General features: G+C 43.0%; 2 protein-coding genes across 3 annotated transcripts in view; both read left to right on the forward strand.

The window, feature by feature from the left end:
• IPO9 (importin 9) overlaps positions 1-13,991 on the forward strand; it is a 39,580-nt gene extending 25,589 nt beyond the window's left edge. Inside the window, exons 14-24 of the mRNA XM_037410598.1 lie at positions 327-486; positions 1,464-1,690; positions 1,900-2,048; positions 2,939-3,067; positions 4,342-4,617; positions 6,582-6,748; positions 8,793-8,926; positions 9,958-10,077; positions 10,550-10,651; positions 11,471-11,547; positions 12,128-13,991. Of these exons, the coding sequence (XP_037266495.1) occupies positions 327-486; positions 1,464-1,690; positions 1,900-2,048; positions 2,939-3,067; positions 4,342-4,617; positions 6,582-6,748; positions 8,793-8,926; positions 9,958-10,077; positions 10,550-10,651; positions 11,471-11,547; positions 12,128-12,238 (1,652 nt within the window). The 3' untranslated portion in view covers positions 12,239-13,991. The remainder of the gene's footprint in view (positions 1-326; positions 487-1,463; positions 1,691-1,899; positions 2,049-2,938; positions 3,068-4,341; positions 4,618-6,581; positions 6,749-8,792; positions 8,927-9,957; positions 10,078-10,549; positions 10,652-11,470; positions 11,548-12,127) is intronic.
• A 1,574-nt stretch (positions 13,992-15,565) lies between these two features.
• Positions 15,566-21,142, forward strand: part of LZTR1 (leucine zipper like transcription regulator 1) — a 34,657-nt gene continuing 29,080 nt past the window's right edge. Inside the window, exons 1-8 of one of the 2 annotated variants that reach the window (XM_037410599.1) lie at positions 15,566-15,789; positions 15,874-15,936; positions 16,048-16,104; positions 16,785-16,864; positions 17,249-17,357; positions 18,755-18,838; positions 20,335-20,392; positions 20,983-21,122. In XM_037410599.1, the coding sequence (XP_037266496.1) occupies positions 15,614-15,789; positions 15,874-15,936; positions 16,048-16,104; positions 16,785-16,864; positions 17,249-17,357; positions 18,755-18,838; positions 20,335-20,392; positions 20,983-21,122 (767 nt within the window). In that variant the 5' untranslated portion in view covers positions 15,566-15,613. The remainder of the gene's footprint in view (positions 15,790-15,873; positions 15,937-16,047; positions 16,105-16,784; positions 16,865-17,248; positions 17,358-18,754; positions 18,839-20,334; positions 20,393-20,982; positions 21,123-21,142) is intronic. The other variant, XM_037410602.1, reaches the window with a different exon arrangement.

Raw genomic sequence — 21,142 nt, forward strand, 5'->3', positions numbered from 1 at the left:
TTTGTTCCAGTGATCAGTAAAGCATGTATTGCTGTATTGATGAACAAATTAAAGTGTAACTAGTTGAGGGAAGAAGGTGGTTGTTTGTTTGGTTGGGTTTTTTTGTTTAAAGAAATGAGAAATTATTCTTTGAAATAACTAAGGAAATAAACTGAATTCTGCCTATGAACAGAAATTATTTGTATGCCTGCATACTTGTCTTCACTGTAACATCTTGCCATTTTCTTGTCAGGATGACAAGATTTTGAATAATGGATAGAAGCAGTTGTAATTTTAAACTCAGAAAACTTACTGTAAAACCACTATGGTTTTTTGTTTTGCTTCAGTGTCTCCTTTTCTCCTGGGCCGTGCTCTGTGGGCCGCCAGCCGTTTTACAGTGGCTATGTCTCCAGAGCTAATCCAGCAGTTCCTGCAAGCTACTGTCAGTGGTCTACATGAAACCCAGCCTCCTTCTGTCCGCATCTCTGCAGTCAGAGCTATCTGGGGGTAAGTAAACCCTAAGGTATTCCAAAGCCGCAGGGATAGCTGGTATAAATTACGCTTACAAGACCAGTATGTTAAAATACTAATACTATTTCTGTGTAGGCTGTGGAAATACTTGCTTTGAATGAAACACATGTCAACTTAAAAAGTGTAAGCAATCAGGTTCAAAATAGAATAACTCCAATGAGGACTGTGAAACTGAGATTCAAGGTTGGCTACAGTAGTAGTAATGGATACAGTCCCAAGGAGAAGCAGAACTCGATAGCGATGAGAAGCATCGAGATGAAACCCAGATGACTCCTGTTCAGTCACAAGGGTGGCTGAAGGACATAGTACGGGCTTGTGAAGCAGGTCCTAGTAACAAGGAATGTTTGTTTTTCCAATCCTTTCTTTGTAAGTTGCAAGAAGGAAAAAGGGAGATCTGCTGTATTGATTCTAAAGTGAAAAATGAACATTTGTCTAAAACCAGAAAATGACCAACCACAAAAAAACTTGTGAAAACCCTACTCTTCCCCACTCTCTTCCTCCAAAAAAATACCTTGTCTTCTGTTTGCACTGAAATGTTACTGAATAAGTGAAGGCAGAGACTTAGAACTTAGTTATTCCTGAAATTGTTTTATCATTCCCCAGGTCACTTGTAGAACATAGTAATTAAACATTTTGTAAGCAGTGAGTGTCTGTCTTGGACTACTTCTGTCCTCAAGGTTTATTTTCTCTATCCATCGATGCGCAGCTCTTAAGAGAGAACTCTTAGTAAGAGGTGGTAGAAGCTTTTAATATCACTTAACTCTGCTTCTGTGAACCTCCAGGGGTGCAGTGAGGAGGAAAGATAGCTGAGCTGTTGAGAGATCAAGGGAAAAGTCCTAGAGGAGTGAACTTGAGGAATAAGAATCAGAGGGTGAAATATCATCTAGAGTTAAATGTATAAATCACTTTAATATATTACGTATGTATTTTTGTATCATGAATTTCTTGTCTAGCTACTGTGACCAGCTGAAGATCTCTGAGAGCACCCATGTGTTGCAGCCTTTCCTTCCTAGCATTCTTGATGGACTGATCCACTTGGCAACTCAGTTCAGTTCCGAGGTCCTAAACCTTGTGATGGAGACGCTGTGCATTGTCTGTACGGTAGACCCAGCATTTACAGCAAGTGTGGAGAACAAAATCTGCCCCTTCACGATTGCAATATTTTTGAAGTACAGTAACGGTATGCCTTCAAGTTACGTTCTCAAACTACAGTTGTTTTTGCTACTGAATCCTGGTGGTGAAAACTTAATAAATGGTAATTGAATTAACATTGAGTCATGTGGTAAAGCTAGAAGGGAAACTTGCTGCTTTGCCTATTCAAAATAGTGGTAGCAAACATTGAGATGTGTTTGTTAGTATATTTCAGTAAATGGTGCTTTCTCTCTCCAGATCCAGTTGTTGCTTCTCTTGCCCAAGATATCTTTAAGGAGCTAGCTCAGATAGAAGCCTGCCAGGGTCCAATGCAGATGAGGCTAATACCAACTCTTGTCAGCATCATGCAAGCCCCTGCTGACAAGATCCCAGCAGGGCTTTGTGCAGTAAGTGCTACAGTGGTACATGGTCTTAGCTGGAGATGATTCCTTGTTCTTGAATGGATGGCTGGTCTGCAAAGAATAGAAAAGTTGCTTTTAAACTGCTTTTGAACGATGACTTTGGTCATTGGTAGAGGTTTCTCTGTGGAGAGAAGGCGGCAAATCTGCAGATGAGGGAAGATGCTTCCAAAAGTTAACTTTAAACTGCTCCTCTGGACTTCTTCCAGTTTCTGCAGCATATCCCTCGTGGTTTCACTTTGAGATAGCCATCTTTCACCAGTAACAGTCTCCTCTTTTTGGTGGAATGTTCTCCAGTAGGCTACACGGCTATTTCTTGCACTTTCTTCTAAGGCTTTTTCTGATTTGTGTGTCACATGTATAAATTGCTGGAGACATAGGAAGGACAAGCCTGTATAATTTTAAAAGTACCCTTATAAAAGGTTAAGCATTGACTGTGTGGAATGATTATATGTAATTAAACCCATAAATATCTTTATCAACATGCTTATAATCTCCCTATTGATTGGTATGACAGTTACAATTCCTCATGGGTAATTAAAATAGATCTATAATCAATATAAACAAAATGGAACAAGTCAGCTAGAACAGTTCTCTGGCTGTACTGATTAGCATGCGTCAGGGTACCGTGAAACTGTTTGCCATATTTAAGGGGTTACACTGCTTTTAGTGTCTGAACTGCCTTGGAAACTTTTACAGTGCTCACCACATATTTGTGTCAAACACAGTGATGCTTGGGTGCATGACTCCAAGGGCCTCTGATTTAAAAAATATTCTAGACTTTATGCCTTTGATGTTTGCACCAGTGATGGGTAATTCTGACTTGGCGTACTATGGCTGCTGCTGTAACAGTGCCTTCATTTGTGTTTTCCTTTCAGACTTCTATTGATATATTGACCACAGTTGTGAGGAATACAAAACCTCCTCTGTCTCAGCTCCTGATCTGCCAAGCATTTCCTGCAGTGGCTCAGTGCAGCTTGAACACAGATGACAATGCTACTATGCAGGTAACGTTGTGGGGAGTACTGAGAATTGCAGGGCTATTGCAGTCCAAGAGGTGACCGAGTAAGACGGGTGACATAGCCTTTAAGGGAGCCCAGGCTTTGCTTGTCAACAGCTGTATTGGCATCTCCTCAGGAGTCTCTGCCACCTCCTGTTTATCCTGAAAGTACTGCTGTTCAAGGCCCTGGAATGACTTTTACTGATCGTTCCTTAATTTGGAGGACTGGTGTGAGTAAAGCAGCAGCCTTGATAGTTTTTCTGTTTTAGGGCTCTAGAGCGCACAAAAAAAAAACCCCACCACAAAAACCAAAACCCAAACAAAAACCCAAAACATTGCATTTCTTCCCCCATTAACTTTCATCGCAGCTAGGAATGGCAGAGGGTGTTCTCAGGAACACTCTTGGGCATAGGGAAGAAAAAGACCTGTGCAGAAGCCTTTCTAGACCTCCTCCTCCTGGCTGTTTTCTCCTGTACTCATTTAAGTGGGAAGGGGAGGGCAAACTTGTTTTTGATGGAGCCATGTATGCAATGGAGGGAGAGCGTGGATTAATCCCAAAAGCAGTTCTGCCTGAGCTGTGCTGGCAGGCTCTTCTATTACCTGATCATGTCTTTAGAGTATTTAAGCAAGAAGGAAAAAGCATCAGAGGCTACAAGCGCAGGCTGCCTTTTCATTCCAGCTACTAGGTGGCATATAAATAAAAAGCTGGTTTCGTTCCTTATGTAAGAAGTTTTATAGTGCCAGCTACCCTTTGCCACATGAATACAGACCATAGAAATGGCTTTCCTTAAACAGCATACCAGTAAGAATAGATTGGAGACCAGCATGCTGGTCACTCTGCTGGATCTTTGTTTTCAGAAGAATGCAAAACAATTGCAGCTTGGCTGTTAGTGAGCTTCATTAACAACAAAGTGCTACACTTTGCTGTCTTCATTTCTCACTTGTTAGAAACTCTTGGAATTTCTCTGGGTAACAAGACTGGCCCAAAACTGCAACTAATTTAGGTTGTCTTTGTATTTACTAGATGATCTTGAGACCTGCCTGGGCATAGAAGAGTTTTGTACTTGAAAATGCACTGAAGTCTGTAGAAATTATTTTTAAATTTAAACACTGATTTTACTGCTCTAATAGAGCTTGGATCTTTTACAGATGTCACCAGTTTGCCCATTGTTTTCATCTTGGTTAAGGGTCTTTTGGGAGTGATGACAGGAGATGACTTCCCATGCTTCCCACTCCCTTATCTGGAAAGGGAAATTCTAACATGATTATTTTCTTTTTTAGAATGGTGGTGAGTGTCTGCGTGCCTACGTCTCAGTAGCGCTGGAACAAATTGCACAATGGCATGATGAGCAAGGCCACAATGGACTGTGGTATGTGATGCAGGTGGTGAGCCAACTTCTAGATCCAAGGACCTCAGAATTCACTGCTGCCTTTGTGGGCAGGCTGGTCTCCACTTTAATTTCGAAAGCAGGAAGTGAGCTGGGAGAGAATCTGGACCAGATCCTGAGAGCTATCCTGAGCAAAATGCAGCAAGCAGAGACACTCAGTGTAATGCAGGTGAGCAGGCTGGGCACCCAGGAAAGCAAGTAGAAGTGTCAGGAAAAGAAATTGTAATTTTTTTTTTAAATTGTTTTATAAAACAAAACATATATATATTTTATTGTATATATTTTTCTATAATATATAAAAATTATACTTATATATAGATATATATTTAATATATAATGTATAATAGAAATATAATATGTTTCTATTATATATATAAAAAACAAATTACTGTAAGAAAGTAATAAAAACCCTGATTATTTATAGCTAGTACAATTGAAGGGTCTACGTATCACCTTGAAGTAGTCGTGAAAATGCCGACTTTGCTCATACAGAGTTATCCAGATTATGGATTTTGTGGGTAAGCTTTAATGCACCTTAAATAATGCCTCATGGCTTTGTGCTTGCAAGCAGTGAATGTTTAGAGGGGCCAGGAGTTGCCTAAGTAGGGATGCTATGGCAAAGGCAGCACATGTTTTCAAGCGGTTTTGTGCTGTATTCATAGGATAAATGCCTGGGAGTTCAGACAAGGTGAACTTTTGGTGAGTTGGAGGTGTGGTTGGCCTGCATCAGGTGAGAGGCCAGACAAAAAGCATCGTGATCTCTTCTAGCCTTGACCTACTTCTAGTGGCACAGTTTTATGGAATGATTTTATTTCAGTCATCTTCATTCTCTCTCCCGTCTTTCTTGTCAGTGCCCTTAATGTAGAACATGGTGATGGGCCCCCTGGTTCCTCAGCAGCAGCTGGGGGAAGATGTTTTGCTGGCACTGTTGAGTAAAATCCCACCTTTGCCCTCAGTGCAGCACTTGGCTGAGGCTCACTGTGCTCTAAGCCTTTTATCTTTCTTGTGTATTTCTCTGGTTTTTGTATGTGCATTTTTCAAGCCAGCATATGCTGAGTCAAGAAGGCCATTCGGATGTCTGCACAGATTTCATCTTAAAGCCGTGATTTTAACACACCCCACCACCACCACCCACCCCTTCAGATACACTGCTGATTCTTAACTCTTCCGAGTTAGAATCGGTTCCAAGTTAGAAGATCTGGAAGCTGTCAACATGAGGTCCTGTAGCCAGGGAAGGAGAAATGAGCCTTTCACAAGGCTGAATCTCTTCCCTGTGTTAGCCTGGAAGATGGGCCTCTGGAGGTGGGCAGCTTTTCACCAAGGAAGCCTGCAGAGATGCCTTCAGACTTGGAGACTGACATTTAGAAATATGCAGGGTGTGAATTCTACCCCAGGTCTTTAGGAGTCAGACTGTAAAACTGCATCTTGTTAAAAAAAAAAACAAACCAACCAACCCACACCCAAAACAAAACACAACAAAAAAACCCAAAAACCTTTCTAAAATTGCAATTCTTTCTCTGAAACTTGTGTTCAAAGTGCACTTGGAATTGGAAAAGGCCCGAATGATGATGTGTGGTCCTGTGACAGAGGTGGTGATGGAAAACCCCTGTCATGAAAGGGGAGGAGAATATGGGTTGTGGCTCTGGCCCAGTAACTTCTGTTCCTTAACTTGATGATGAGATGCATTTCTGCTAGATATGCCTAGATTTGGAGCTCTGTGTATAGAGCCATGTGTACAGCTTCTGGTCCATTGAGCAAACTAGGGCACTTGCAATGTCTTGAGTGTTGCCATGTGATATTTTTGCTAGTCAGAAGTCAAATGCAGCCGCTGATATTTTTTAAATAGCCTTTTCATCTTTGCTTTAAGGTTTGTTAGTTTGGGGCATGGTTGTGAGTAAATTTATTCCTTCTGTGTGATTTTGGGGTGGTTAAAACATATTGCTGTTGACTGTAGTAGTTTATTGCCTGCTTTTGTAGCAGACAGTGTCTCGCAGATGCTAACACTTTCTCTTCCTCTTGGGGCTGGTAATCACAGTCTGCACTTCTGCAGGGAGCTCAGTTACTTGAATATTTGATAAAACATTTTCAGCTATTAAATTATGTACAGCTAACATTTCCTTTCTCCTCCTGTAGTCCTTGATTATGGTGTTTGCTCACTTGGTTCACTCGCAACTGGAGCCACTCCTGGAGTTCCTGTGTAGTCTCCCCGGACCAACTGGGAAGCCTGCTCTGGAGTTTGTAATGGCCGAATGGATGAGCCGGCAGCACTTGTTCTATGGGCAGTACGAAGGCAAAGTCAGGTGGGATGTTTCATAAGCAGGATCTGTGCGTTAACGTTAGCTGACTGATCATCCCATTGTAATTAAACACACTGGGTGTGAGGGAAGGGGGAGCTGGTTCAGGCTTGGATTAGTGTGTGCCAGCACTGGACAGAATTGTTTCCTGCACTGTCAGTTCAGCTCAGGAGAGCTGTGATATCTGGGGCAATCTCTGATCTTCCTCTAAGTGCTGCTCTTGGTGCCTGGTGTTTCTGTACTGGAACAGGGTGACCCAAGGGGGAAGGGGGTGACTCTTGCAAGCACAGGAGTGCTTTTGAGATTGAACTTCTGTGAATGGGATGAGAATAGCTTCCAGACATGATGTTTTCTTTGTAGAACATTGTAGAGTTTCAGGACATTGTAGAGAGTTTCCTAAGAGAATCTGGTGATTTCTTGTTGATTTAGTGACCTCTTAAAAGTCAGTAAAGAAATCAGCTGAAACCGTTTTCTCCCCCTTTTGCTGTAGGAGCACATTTGTCTTCCGGTGGAGGCTGAGAACTATATTCCAAAGCACAAAATGCCCTATATTAATTTAAATTTTACCGAAGCTGCTGTCTTTGATTTTTCTGGAAATGGGAAGCCTAACAGACCACCCTTAGGGGTCTTACCAGCTGTTAACTCACTTCTTAGTATCTGTTGGTGTGGGTTTTTTTTATTAAGGCAGTCACATGGCCTGTGAAATAAATACTGAGAAAAAGCATGTTTGAAGTGGAATTTTGTGAATGATCATGCAGAACAAGAGGCAGTCTGATTTGGGGATCTGGTGCTGGTTTTGGTCACACTTGGTCTGTTTCATCCTTAAAAGCAGTGGTTTATCCCCATTTTGACAGAACAGCGTTGTCTGCAGGATTCCATGTGACTGCTTATGGCCACAGGAAAAAGCCGAAGCAGATGCCGATGGGGAGAGCAAGGTCAAACTGTTGTTCAGAGCTGTCTCCACAATGTCTGAGACTAGAGCTGTTTGTGTACCAAGACTTGGCAAGGCTCTACAGTATATTAAACACTTTGATCTGTGTTGTTTACAGTGATGCTTATTGTGCATTAGAAAATGCTAAATGTTTTTGTGCATATTGAAGAAAAGCAATGCCTGCTCAGGGGACCCTCGTGTATAGAGTTAGTAAAAGGAACGTGAATATAGCTGGTACCTTCTGTGTGCATCAGTCCCCATCCCTGTGAGTGGCAGGTTGAAGAAGTGGCTGTTTGCTCTTGACCAGCATGGTGAAAGGATGGGAAAATTTTGAGCAACTGAAGGGTGGCATCTTAAGATCTGGGTCCAAACCAGCAGTATGGGTATTGAGAGCCATAGTGTGGGAGGAAAGGACAGTGTGAAGTGAAAGCACAAAAAGAGTGAGTTTCACAGAGCTCCAAAACTTCAGTTTGAGACTTGTGGAGCCAGGAGAGAGGTTTAAGAGTGCCAAGCATAAACTGGCGTCCTTAACCTGTAGTCACGGTCTCGGTATGATCTGGAAATGGAGAAGGCTTGAAAGTGTGGAGCAGAAATCTGAGTAGCAGAGATGGAATGAACACATGAAGATACCAAAGGAGCAAATTAGAAGGTCTGACTGTAGCAGAGCTGTGAAGGACCAAAGTGAAAAAGAGCTTTGAGACTGGAGAAGAGTAGAAGAAATGTTCATAGCTGCAGATCAACCAAATTACTACTTTCTTACCACTGCTTTCCTCTTAATTCCATCATCATCTGCATGTGATGCCTCAGGAGTGTGTTTAACCTTGTGGCCCTTCTGAACTGGAAAAACCTTTTATGTGTGTATGCAGGGTCTCTTAGTGTTTAATCCAAAGCTTTGTCAGTGTTCAGCTTGCTGTGCAAATCAGGATATGAGTCGCGTATCAGATGCTGGCATAGATCAGGAGAAACAGGAAAATTCTGTAATGTTCGTTCTTGGCAAACGTGTAGTAAAAAGGGCATCTGAATGTCTGCTCTGGAGATGTGTTCCCTATTAATAGTTCACTGAAGGGCTACAGTTTAGGAAAATTCTGATTTGTAATTTTCCTATTCCCCGCTCTCCAGCTCTGTAGCATTGTGTAAACTCCTTCAGTACGGCATCAACACAGACGACAAGCGACTTCAGGACATCAGGGTAAAGGGAGAAGAAATATTTAATATGGATGAGGGAATACGGACACGATCAAAGTCAGCCAAAAGTAAGTAATCGTTTTGCTGTATTTAACAGGGTTTTTTTCCCATGTTAGTATATGCTATGAAAGGCCTTAAAATAGATCTTGTAGATCACACAAAGCTGTGGGAGATATTTCCTACAGAAGGTGCATGTTGGTTTTTTAGAGCTAATCCGTACATCATGTACTTACGTATCCATTACTTGCCTTAATTCTGCCAACAACTGATTTGGAAGACTTCTGATGTCTCTGATTTAATACAAATGGATGAGGTGATTATAGAATTGAGAGTTATTCACTGCTATTTTGCGTCATCCTGTTCCATCTGATGAGAGAGAATGGTAATTGCTGGCATTTGAGTTAAACTAAGATTAATGCTAATATCAATAGGAATTAAAACCAGTGCTCCCAGTTTCTTTGATAGGATCTTTCCTTTTGTAATTAAGGACAAATACACTAGCTATCCCATGGAATAATTAAGCCCTGCAGGAACACTGATGAGGAAAAGCTGGAGCTTACAGTGTCTCAGAAAGGGTAGAGGCATGCATGGGAGTGCTGTGCTGCTCATTTGCTTGAAAGCACTGCTAGATGTGTAAACATACTTCAGAGAAGAATGCTTAATGAAGTCATCTGTGACTATGATTTCATTGAGTAGACTCACCAATTCATCCAGCTGTGGAGATTTTAACTATGCCTTCTCTTCATTCAAACTATGCAATATTTGATACTGCCATTAAGGTCTTTGGGAACCTAGCTGTGGAGGTATATGGGAAGAACATTTAAGGTTTTTATGTCAGTTCCTTTTTCCTCCCAACCTGGAAGTTTTGCTTGTATGTGAGCATGTTAAATGTATGGTATAATTTAAAAAAAAAACAACCAAAAAAACCAAAACACACCACAAAACAAAACCAAAACCAGCCAACCAAAAAAACACCCAGAAGCAAACAACACCCCTCAAAGCCTCTCCCAACAAACCCCAAAACCACCACGATAAAAAAAGGCCTGGTTTTAACGTTTTCTTAAAAGCAGTGTGAATATATATTTTTATTCTCTTACAGATCCTGAACGCTGGACAAACATTCCTTTGTTAGTAAAAATCTTAAAGTTAATAATAAATGAACTCTCTAATGCAATGGAAGCAAATGCATCTAGACAGACAACTGCAGATTGGAGCCAAGGTAAAATACTAGGTTTGCTTTGTCTCTTTGCATGGCTTAAATCTACTTTGTAATCTCTTCAGTAATTAAGAAACTCACAATAGTAAATAATATACCTGTAATTACAAAGGCTTAAATAGTGAGCCAAAGGTTAAGATCAGTATTGTGTATTCTTATACCTGAAAATTGTTTTGAGCTAGTTTGGAAGATGGGATCTGACCGTATGCCAATAAAATCATCCTTTCTTGGTATATCTGGTCTACCTTTCTTCCTCTCTGATTCAAGCATCCATTCTTGCTGCTGCTTGTTGCTTGGCTCCAATTCCTGAGTTACTCATTCCAAAAGGATAGTAAAGGTTGCAGGTGTTTCCCTTCATCTGCCTACACAAGCAGGATGTTTGCCTGAAAACTAGCAGTCCTCTTTAGAGTGGTCAACAGGCTGGACCTCTTGCATTTGGATTATTTTTGGAAGAATTATTTTTTTTCTTAAACAGATGATTCAAATGATATGTGGGAGGATCAGGAAGAGGATGAGGATGAAGATGAAGGCTTAGCAGGACAGTTCTTATCAGATATTCTTTCCACAAACAAGTATGGTAAGTAGTAACAGCTTTAAAGTGCTTACTCAAAGCAAAAACAGAGTAGGTGACATCCTAGTCAAAGTTTTTTTTCCTTGACAGCAGCTCAACAAAGGCTGTGGGCAAGGGGAAGGAAACACTACACTGGGATTTTGAATAAGGACCTTCTGTAAGAGGGACATGTCTTTGATTAACACGATGATTAAATAACTGCATTTTTCACCTGAGTTCAAATGCTGCGTAGGCTTCATGTTGCTGTGAGATGTGTGCAGGTATTTCTTCTAAAGAGAAAACTGATGTTCAAAGATGTAGACATGACCTTGAAATGACAGTGTAGTAGAAATGGACGAGCTTGTTTGTGGAGTGATGTTGAGAAATAATTGCTGCATAAAGATGATGGAATGGGTGTATCATCTCCTTTCCTCTGCTCTCCAGTTTGCATATAGTCTTAGAAGGGAGAACCTTACAGGCAAATACAATAAGGGAGACTACTTACATTAGCACAGAATTGGAAATGGGTCACTGTGACATAAGATCAAGGCATAAGACTATAGTGCACGTAACTAACAAACCTGCTTGTCTAGTATCCCTTGTATGCTTGTCTCACCTGTGTGTTCCTTGAGGCTCCTGCTATGACCCATCTTGTTCTGGGATTTTCTCGTCATGTGAGCTCAAGCGGATATTCTGGATACAATTTTTATTTTTTTTTTTACCCAGCAGTGCTGAAACAATTACTATTTTTTTTTAATCTTTGGATTTCAACAGTAGTCTAATAGATTACTTCCTGAGATATTTTGCTCTGTTTAATGTTAAAACCTGCTGATTTGCCTCTGACAGATGAGGATTACTACGAAGATGATGAAGAGGACGATCCAGATGCATTAAAGGACCCTCTTTACCAAATAGATCTCCAGGTGATGCTATAGAATGAGGGGGTTTTAATCAGATTTCTATCATTCTTTATAAACCTTTTTTTTTTAATGTTGTACTTTAAGAAGACTGCAAACCACCAGTTACTGATTGTTGTCCTGAAGGTACTCAGTTCATTGAAATTACTTTGGAAAGTGCTGAGTATCCAAGGAATGCCTGGAGCTGTTTTTCTTTATTGGATCAATATCAGTAACTTGCAAATGTGAATGAACAAAGCTTTTTGAACAGAGGGATTTGAAACTTTTGTACCCGTGACTTCACAGCTATTTGCTGAAGTCAGAAATAGGTTGGAGACCGAACATGACAGAATTTCATGCTCCACTTGGAGGTGCTCCCATCCAGTCAGCCCCTGTATGATACTTTGCTCCTGCTTTTTACCACCACCTGGCAGCTGTGTATTAGCCCTTCCCCCCTGCTGCCGCCCTTCCTTCTGCATCGCCTGTCTGTTCCCTGCAGTCCCTTTGGCTTACTTGATGCGTGTTGAGGTTTATCTTCCAATATGTGAAAGAAACAGAATTTCCAAAGTGACATGATGCTAACTGGGTCTTTCTGTCTTCCTTTCAGGCCTATCTCACTGACTTCCTCTGTCAGTTTGCACAGCAGCCCTGCTATGCAATGTTTTCAGACCATCTCAATGAGAATGAAAAGCGAGTGTTACAGGCCATTGGTATATAAACCCGTGCAAGAGACCACACTGATCATATCTGAACAATTATTTTTTTTTTGCTTATTCCACGTTTTATGATTCAACATAAAACATTTTCCAGTGTCTGCCTGCTTGTTACAGGTGGATGATGGCCTCGTTGCAATGTATTGAGCCTCATCTTCACATGAATCTGCTAAGGGATGGAATACTAAGAAAGCAACAAGGACAGAAGTCTGTAGAGCTTTGCACATTTCGTCTCACCATGGGAGCACTTTCATTTTCCACAGTAACTTTCCAGGAAGTTCTTAAAGATTAAAAAAAAAAAATTTGTTCTTAATATTTTTAAAAGCAAACTGTACCTGTGAAGAGGCACTTAACTGAGTTTCCCACAGCACAGTTGGACAGAGAAAGGAATTGGGTCACTTACAGATTGCTTGGATGTATCTTGAGAAATTGGAAGGTTGTTCCTCTTTGCGCTCACATAACACATACAGGGTAAATATCTTGATCTTACAGCGTGACTTCTTTTTATAGAACTATAGACTCTTCTATCAGAGATGCCTAAATGGTATGGAAACTGTTTACAGGAGTTTGGATGGGAAGCTGAGATAATAAAACTGAATGCATATCTTCTTTCCTGTTGTGGATGGGGCTTTGTTGCTCACATCTGCTGCCTAGTCCCATGGGAGCAGTTCTTTACTAACGCTTTTGTGTGCACATGCTCAAAGGAAGCTACCACTTAAATTTCTGTTCCTGTGGCACGTGGCTACTAAAGACTTTGGGTTTATGGAACATAAGAAGCCACAATTTTTAGGGGAAAAAGACCTGACTGTATTTAACATATTTGCTCCATGACAGCCACTCTGAACTACTTTGCTTCCTTCACACTCCTGTGTGTATTTTTATAGAGTGGTAAAATAACATTTGCAAATTGATTTACCCATAAGAACAGTGTGATGTATCTCACAACACCTCTCTGCCTTTGGTTCCCCCTTGGGGAAAATGAAAATAAAACTATTAAAATGTACATTGGTATCCTCCTTATAAAACAGATTTAAAAGAAACTTGCACTTGTTTCCTGAAGTCACTTTTTTTAAGACTTATTTCTCCTTAGGAAACTTTCTGTATGTGCTGCCTGGAGGATGTTAGGGTATTTCACAGGAGTCGTCTGGACAGAAAGGGAGTCCTGTAATGGATACATCTTCTTCTGCGTAAAAGAAAAGGCTGACCCATTATAGAGTTTCCTTTCTTAAGAAAGGTACTTGCTGTTCCTTTGTGGAACAATATGCTTTGAAGTTGTATCTAAAAACCTCCAAAGAGCTGGAGTGATTCTGTATCTTACTGGTCTAACAGAGTATAGCTTTTCACTTTTTTACCAGGAGGGGATAATAAATTAACTTTTTAACAGCCAAAGATGGCATAATTTGTTTAGCAAGTGTGGGGAAAATGGTAAAATAACTCTGAATTCTAAAGCAGACCTTGCTCCCCTCTCCCACCCAAACCCCTCATGTTGTGTCTGAGAGTGGGCACAACTAGCGGGGCATCCCCACCATTCGCTGCAGACTGATCTGAATGGTCCTTGGGTTCTCAGCGGTTTTGTATGAATAGCTCTGTGAGAGGCAGGATTGGAAGCCTGATGTTTGTGTGTGTGCATGTGTGTGTGTGTCTCTAATAAGGTATATTAAGCTCTGATTTCCAAGCAGTTGTGTCGCGGTGTCTTTCTTCCCTGTGGATTCTCTGGTGTATAAGAATATATAATTAAACGTGCTATGGCCTTCCCTTCAGTGGGGATGCTGTGGTTCTTTCTTCTACCTAAACATTATTTTAATTTTTTTTTAAAGTCTATTAGGAATTTTGTTGTGAGGAATTTGTCTCTCTCAACTTTCACTGAAAAGGGCCAACAAGTTAAACTAAACAGTGCAGTCTCTTGAGGAAACCCAACTAGAAGCAGATGGCCGCAGTGGTGTATCCTGATAGCTGTACAGGAAGGATCGAGTGTCTTCAAAGTGACTGATCCCCGCCCTGGGAGGAGGTAGAACCATCCTTCTTTGCCCTGTGTGTTAGCAGCAAAGCTCAAAGCAGTCATCCATTCTTGGAGGTAAGAATACCAAACATCTGGAAGCATCAAGGTGTGTTTTGGGGTGTCAGCAGTAAATGGAACACATTCAGGTCTAGCTCGTGGAGAGGTGCTGGTGGGGTTCACTGCTTTCCAGTGGGAGTTGGCTGCTGTGTGCCTTAGGGGAGCTCACTTTAGTTTAAGTTGGATGGTGGGTTTAAATAAGACCATGAAAAATGAGACCGGCTTAATACTACTGATACTGTTCCTCATCCTGAACTGAGAAATCCAAGGATTTCTTTGCAGTTGCAAGGTCCAAAAAGTAGATGGGCCAGTGTCGTGTAGAGTTCCTGTTGGAGCTTGTTGGTGTGTTGGTTAGAAACTATTGGTTTGCAGGGGTTAATGGTTTTTCCAGGAGGGTATCTGTTGAGAAGGGAAGGACTGGGGGAGAAGTGGCCTTTGGGGACCAGTGCTCTGTTCTGTCCCTCCTGCAGCATATAGCTGGCGCGTAGCCTGAGCTGGGCGGGCACGACGTGGCAGTGTGCCACACTCCGTCGCAAGCAGAGTGGTGGTGTGCAGGATGGGTTTTGGCAAGTAGTACTGTGATTCAAGCTCCCCCCTAGAGAAAGGCCAAGTAGGGTGTGAGAGCAGCCGTCTGCAGGGGAGGTGGCCTGGGGGAGCTCCTGTGCCCCTCTGTCCTGCATCACACGATGCTGGACTCTGGGTGAGGAATCCGTAGGCAAGAGCTGTGTTTGGTGTGAGGCTGCCGGCGGCAGGTGCTGCAGCAGCCACCCAGGAACGTGGCATTCGCGGAGGGCGAGGAACGCTGGGCTCCACCGCCATGTGCCAGGGCTGCTGCCGGCGCAGGGCACCCCTCTGGCTCCTTTTCTACGGTTGAGAAGAATCTAAAGCAATAGTCTTAAAGGTTACCAACGCCGTCCCAGGAGGTACAAGCTGCCTGTTAAACTAGAACCAGACGGTGGGATGGTGGCTGCCACCCTCGCGGGCTGCGTTGTCACCAGCCAGCAGAGCAGCTGGGCTGAGGCTCTGCAACGAGACTTTATGCACATTCATGAGTATTGGTCATGGGGGACTTTGTTAGTTTACTTGTGGGGCGGGTTTTTTTGTATTGACAAATCAACGCTTTTCATGTATAAACCCGCCTGCCTTCCGAGTCTTTGCGGAGGCGGCCCCGGTGCCGCTGAGGGCGGGCGCGGGACTCGAACCCACGGCCTTCCCCTGCGCGGCCGGCAGCGAGCGGTGCATGCTGGGTCCGTGCGGCGAGGGGGCGCGGGGCACGCCGGGAGCCGTAGTCCGCCTGGCAGCGCCGCGGGCGCTGGGCCGGGCCATGGCGGCGGCCGGGGCCCCGGCGGGCGGCGCGGGGCGCTCGAAGGTGGCGCCGAGCGTAGACTTCGACCACAGCTGCTCGGACAGTGTCGAGTACCTCACGCTCAACTTCGGGCCCTTCGAGACGGTGCACCGGTGGCGCCGTCTCCCGCCCTGCGACGAGTTCGTGGGGGCCAGGTGAGTGAGGGGCGTAGGGGGGAGGGAGGGAGGGGAGGGCGAGTGTCCCGGCGGCAGCTGACCGCCGCTCTCTGCCGCCCGCAGGCGCAGCAAGCACACCGTGGTGGCCTACCGCGACGCCATCTACGTCTTCGGTGGGGACAACGGGTAAGGCCGCGGCGGGCCTGGGGGGAGCAGGCCTGGGCCTGCGGGGCGTCAGGCCCGAGGGGCCGGGGGCCGAGGTCAGCGGGCTCAGCCGCCTCCCGTTCCTCCCCGCAGGAAGACGATGCTGAACGACCTGCTGCGCTTCGACGTTAAGGACTGCTCGTGGTGCAGGTGGGCCGCGCTGTGCGCTCCAGGCTCTGCCCCGCTGCTGGCAGCACCGGGCGATGCCTCTTCTGTCTGCAGCTCCTCGGGCCCGGGTGTAAAAGCTGGGGGCTCTACCAGAGCACGCGAGGGGAAGTGTCACCCCCAGCCCTGGGGCTGTCCCAGCTGAGCTCTGCAGGCTGCTGTGCAGCTGAGCTGTCCGGGAGGTTACTGAGTGCCCCCACACAGCTCCTGCCAGCGAGCGGGTGCTGAGCACCACAGGGATGGGCAGTGCCACGGGTGCCGCTGTTTGTACAGGCTGTGAGAGCACTGGGAGGATGCGCAGGCAGAGGGACTGGGTTACTGCAGACCCTCAGGGCAGGAGAGGTGCGGGGGGGGGGGGGGGGGGGGGGGGGGGGGCGGGGCTCACAGGTGTCTTTGCTTTGCTCCTTTGCTCTGGAATGTGCAGTCTGTTGTCTTACCTGTGCCTCGCTCTCTCTGCCAAACAGCATCATGTTTGTAACGGTTTATGCTTATAGTAATAAGTCTGTCACAAAATCTTAGTATAATTAGGAAACCAAAACTGTGAAAACACTCAGGAACAGTAGAGTAACTTTTCACTATTGGGGTTTTTTGAATCTGCAAGATAGCTTTGAGTGCCTGAAGCATGACAGGAATGTTTGATTGCTGCTGTTCTAAATGTTGTGCAGGGCTTTTACCACGGGGACCCCGCCAGCACCACGGTATCACCACTCAGCTGTGGTCTATGGGAGCAGCATGTTTGTGTTTGGTAAGACAGCAGCAGATTACAGTTGTGCGTGTTCAGAATGATAAATGTGCTGGTACTATTGTTTTGAAAAAAGAATGAGATATTTTTAGGAAGTATAAAAAGAACTTATTCAGTAGCAAATCCAGTACTTTTTATGGCTGACTGTGATTTCAACTTTAGCTTAGAAATACTTTTGCTGTTTTGTCTAAAGTAAAGAAGGCTTGGAACTCATTACCATAGTGTTTCTTTAAGGGTAGGAGTAGAGGAGAAGTCTCCCACCTGTAGTAGTCCATTAGCCAAGTACCTTCTCCTTCTGCTATCTAAACTTAAGTTTTCTTCTAATATAATGAGTAGAAGTGCGTATGCTCTATTGCACTTGAGTCTGATGGAATTATTGTTGCCCAGGTGGCTATACTGGAGACATTTATTCCAATTCCAACCTGAAGAATAAAAATGATCTCTTTGAATATAAGTTTGCAACTGGGCAGTGGACGGAGTGGAAGACTGAAGGAAGGTAAGGAGCTGGCATCATTACCACACTCTTCAAGGGGACTTGAGCGTAGTTCAGGAGACATTTAAAACTGCATCGTTAGAATTAGGTACAGTGCTAATAGTAAGGCTGCAGGACAATTTCTGCTGTACTTTCTTGATTAATTTTTTCTGAAAACTATCTTCTGTTCTGAAGGAGTTTTTTTGCAAGGCCTCCATTCTGTAGTGTACCACCTTGGGAATTTGACCAAAATTTATTCCCCATGTTTCTTTTCTGTGACAGAAGGGATGAGAGGAAATGGAATTTTTTCTTTTGAATTGTTTCTTTTTCAAGGATAGCATAAAATCTGTTGATACCTCATAGTTAACAATTTAGTTTTATCAGAAACCGATTTGAAGCCTGTTTATAGTTAAAGCTACACATTCTTTTCTGATTAAAATTGGACTTGGAGTGCTCTGAAATGCACACACTGCCTTCAGGCACCTTAAGGTGATGTGTGTTCACACAAATTCAGAAGCGGATGAATAAATTGATGAGATCTGTTTGGATCCTGTTGACAGGTTCCTGAGTTCCAGCTTTCCAAGGCAAAATCAAAACCAGTAATGTGTTGTGCCCATTTCAGGATGTTATCTGTGACACTGATTTTGACCCAACTACTCAATGTTTACCACACCCACATACGGGACATACTGTGTCTTTACCCACAAGTTCATTGTGTATTTGAAGTTTCTCAAATGCTGATTTTAGTGGGGAGAGGTAAAGGAACATTTATTTCTGTGATTTGTAGAAAGGGATGAGGAATGCACAATCCATTCTTAAGTTACCGTTGCTCGCCGCTGATGAGCACATGCTATGTTTTAGAATGGAGGCAACGTGAGTAATTTCTCTTTCTCGTTATTGTCTGACTTTGGACATTTAGCAGAGTAGTTCTTACTCATATTTTCAAACTCAAATGTCCTTGTCTTTGCCTGTAGTTACAGGTGTGCATACTGCACAAATGACCTCAGACAAGCTAACATTACGTCTACTGGATGTAATAGCATGAGTGGATTGCCACGTTGCCGTAATGATAGTGCTGTTAATTGTCCCGCTACTTAGCTACTTTCCATAAAATACTTTTAAGGGTATTTAAGGCTTGGCAAGGGATTAGTTGGGCTTTTTTTCCCCAGTTGGTTTTTTTCTGTATTCATTAAGGTAATTTTTATTTAATTAAGGAAGCAGAGTGTAAAATTCTAAAACATACCCGTCGGAGGCTTGCTTTGTGTTTTGAGGATGAATGACAGAAGCGATTTCCTGACTTGAAGCCATTTTGTGTAGGGGACTTTATTCTTCTTACACGTGCATTTTACTTGTCATGCAGATCTTCTTCTGATAGCACCTCTGCAGGCAATTTAAGAATTTTTTAATTTTCTCAATTGCAGATTGCCAGTTGCGAGGTCAGCTCATGGCGCAACAGTGTATAGTGACAAGCTGTGGATCTTTGCAGGATACGATGGCAATGCACGGTATGTGGTGGGATCACTCTCTCCTTTGGTGCTTTTGTAAAATCCCAGTCCCTTGCTTTTCAACTTTACAGAGATGTTTTCATATACCAAGTGCTTTAATACATAACTGTAGCTTTGCAAATCCCCCCCCCCTGTTGTTAAGCATTACATTTTTGCAATTCACTGTTTCATGTTCAAAATAAGTATGTGTTTAAAACCTAAAAATATGGTGGCTCAGAATGGCTATAGGGTGTATAATTTGACACTCTTCTTGGCTGTAAAGATGCTAAAGGATCTTTGAAATTTGGCAAATGAGCATTTCTCAAAAGATAGCCACCATGGGTCTTTTGATGTTGCTGATGGCTTACAGAACAGAGCATGTATTTTCTTTGAAGTTGTATGACAGAACTAAGAGCAACACGTCAGCTTTTTCTCTGATAGCATGTCATATTATTTAGGTGGAAGGGTGATGAGATTTTTGGATAAGAAAAGACTGGAAATGAGTGATACTGAGAAGTTAGGAGAGTCTGGTGCTTTGTCCCAGATGGCATCTCTTTGCATTTTCTGTTAGTCTATCAGGGAAGAATCAATTTTGAGTACATAATATTTTTTTGTCTTGATGAACTTGAGAAGTACTTTGTGTTGGTGCACAATATTTGCATTGTGAGAGCATACAGAGATTGCCACAAACTAGGAGCTGCCTCAGTGTGCTGGGTTGCCTCCTCTTCAAAGGAGAATCTGCAGAAAAGTTACCAGCTCCTCAGAGTCTCTGGGAGAACTGCTGTTAATTGGAAAAACAGATAGGATGTTTTCTTTATTTCTGGGGGAGGAATTGGAGAAAGATGCATAACGCTGTGGGATTGCTCAGTTCCAGCTTAGGGGGTTCCCCAAGGACCCTGGGTAGCTGGAAGGAGGGACTGGATGAGAGGAGCTGTCTAATTTACATTAAATATGTCTAATCACATCAAAAAATGTCTTTTTGTGGAACATGAGCCTCCCGGCAGATTTGAACAAAGGAAGCATCTGTAGTTACTGTGAGTAACTTGTACTGGGAAAAGCATTGTCAGATACATAGTAGTCAGCAATGTGTCAGGTTACCCACTTTGTCCTCTATGTATTTAAGGTAGGATTCAGCCACATAAATGATTACTGTGGTCAGTCTCGGGGGTTAGCAGGGATGAGTAGAAGGCAGCAGGGTAATAAGGGGTATTTCTGTAAAAATCCTAAAGGTTAAATAGTTCAAATCCTTAAGCTCCAGGCAGAGTTGCTGTGTGCAGCTGTTAACTATAGTGTACTTGTAACCAGAAGATGCTAAAGCCAGCTGGTGTGGTGTATAGAATTCAGGTATAGGGCAAAAAGATTCTAATAGGTTTTTTTCTGCTAGTGAAGTAGGAGATTCTTCCTGTGCAGAAGAAGGAAAGCCAGTAAAATAGGGTCTCGGTCCTTTCAACACCACGAGCTAAAAATTACTGAAAATAAACTGTTTCAAATAATGCATTTTTTGTGTTATAACATAGGTTAAATGATATGTGGACTATTGGGCTACAGGATAGAGAGCTAACATGCTGGGAAGAGGTAAGAAGTTTTAATTCCAACTAACACATAGAATTTTCCTGTTTGGTTTTCATGCACAATTATTTAAAATTTCCTATGCTGGACTGCAGTGCTTTCTCTTCATAATGTATTTGTCACACAGGTGAAAAGAAACAGTTCAAATTTGATTTTATTTGTGTATATGGAAAACCAAGTGTATATTAAAGTGTGACTTTTCGCTTGTGAATCTGTGAACTGGACCTGGACTGCCCACGGTGGCTTTGCTATGTCCCCTATAAAGAGGGACTGCATTTCCCACTTTAACCGCTGCCGCAGGCTGGGAGCTTTGCTGGCTGGCTATCAAGATGAGGGTCCTGACCCTTACAGTAGCAGGGGCTTTAGAAATGTGACCTCCCATCCTTTTCATCCATGATAAAATTAGTCTGTGCAGACATTTAAGCACAGCATTAGTTGATTACCTGTAGCCAGATTTACAGGGACTTGGTTGTCTGCACACATTGCTGCCATGTGGTCTGTCTTATCTGCTGATGCATGGTCCTGCAGCGTACTGAGCATGCATAGCTGCGCACTACTGTAAGACATTCGTAATTTTGAACTTCATTATCTTTCAGATTGAACAAAGTGGTGAAATTCCTCCTTCATGCTGTAATTTTCCCGTGGCTGTTTGCAAAGACAAGATGTTTGTTTTCTCTGGCCAGAGTGGAGCAAAGATTACCAATAATCTCTTTCAGTTTGAATTCAAAGAAAAGATGTAAGTGTAGACAGTTAAGT

The sequence above is a fragment of the Falco rusticolus genome, chromosome 17, assembly GCF_015220075.1.
Source record: "Falco rusticolus isolate bFalRus1 chromosome 17, bFalRus1.pri, whole genome shotgun sequence".
Taxonomy (NCBI): Eukaryota; Metazoa; Chordata; class Aves; order Falconiformes; family Falconidae; genus Falco; species Falco rusticolus.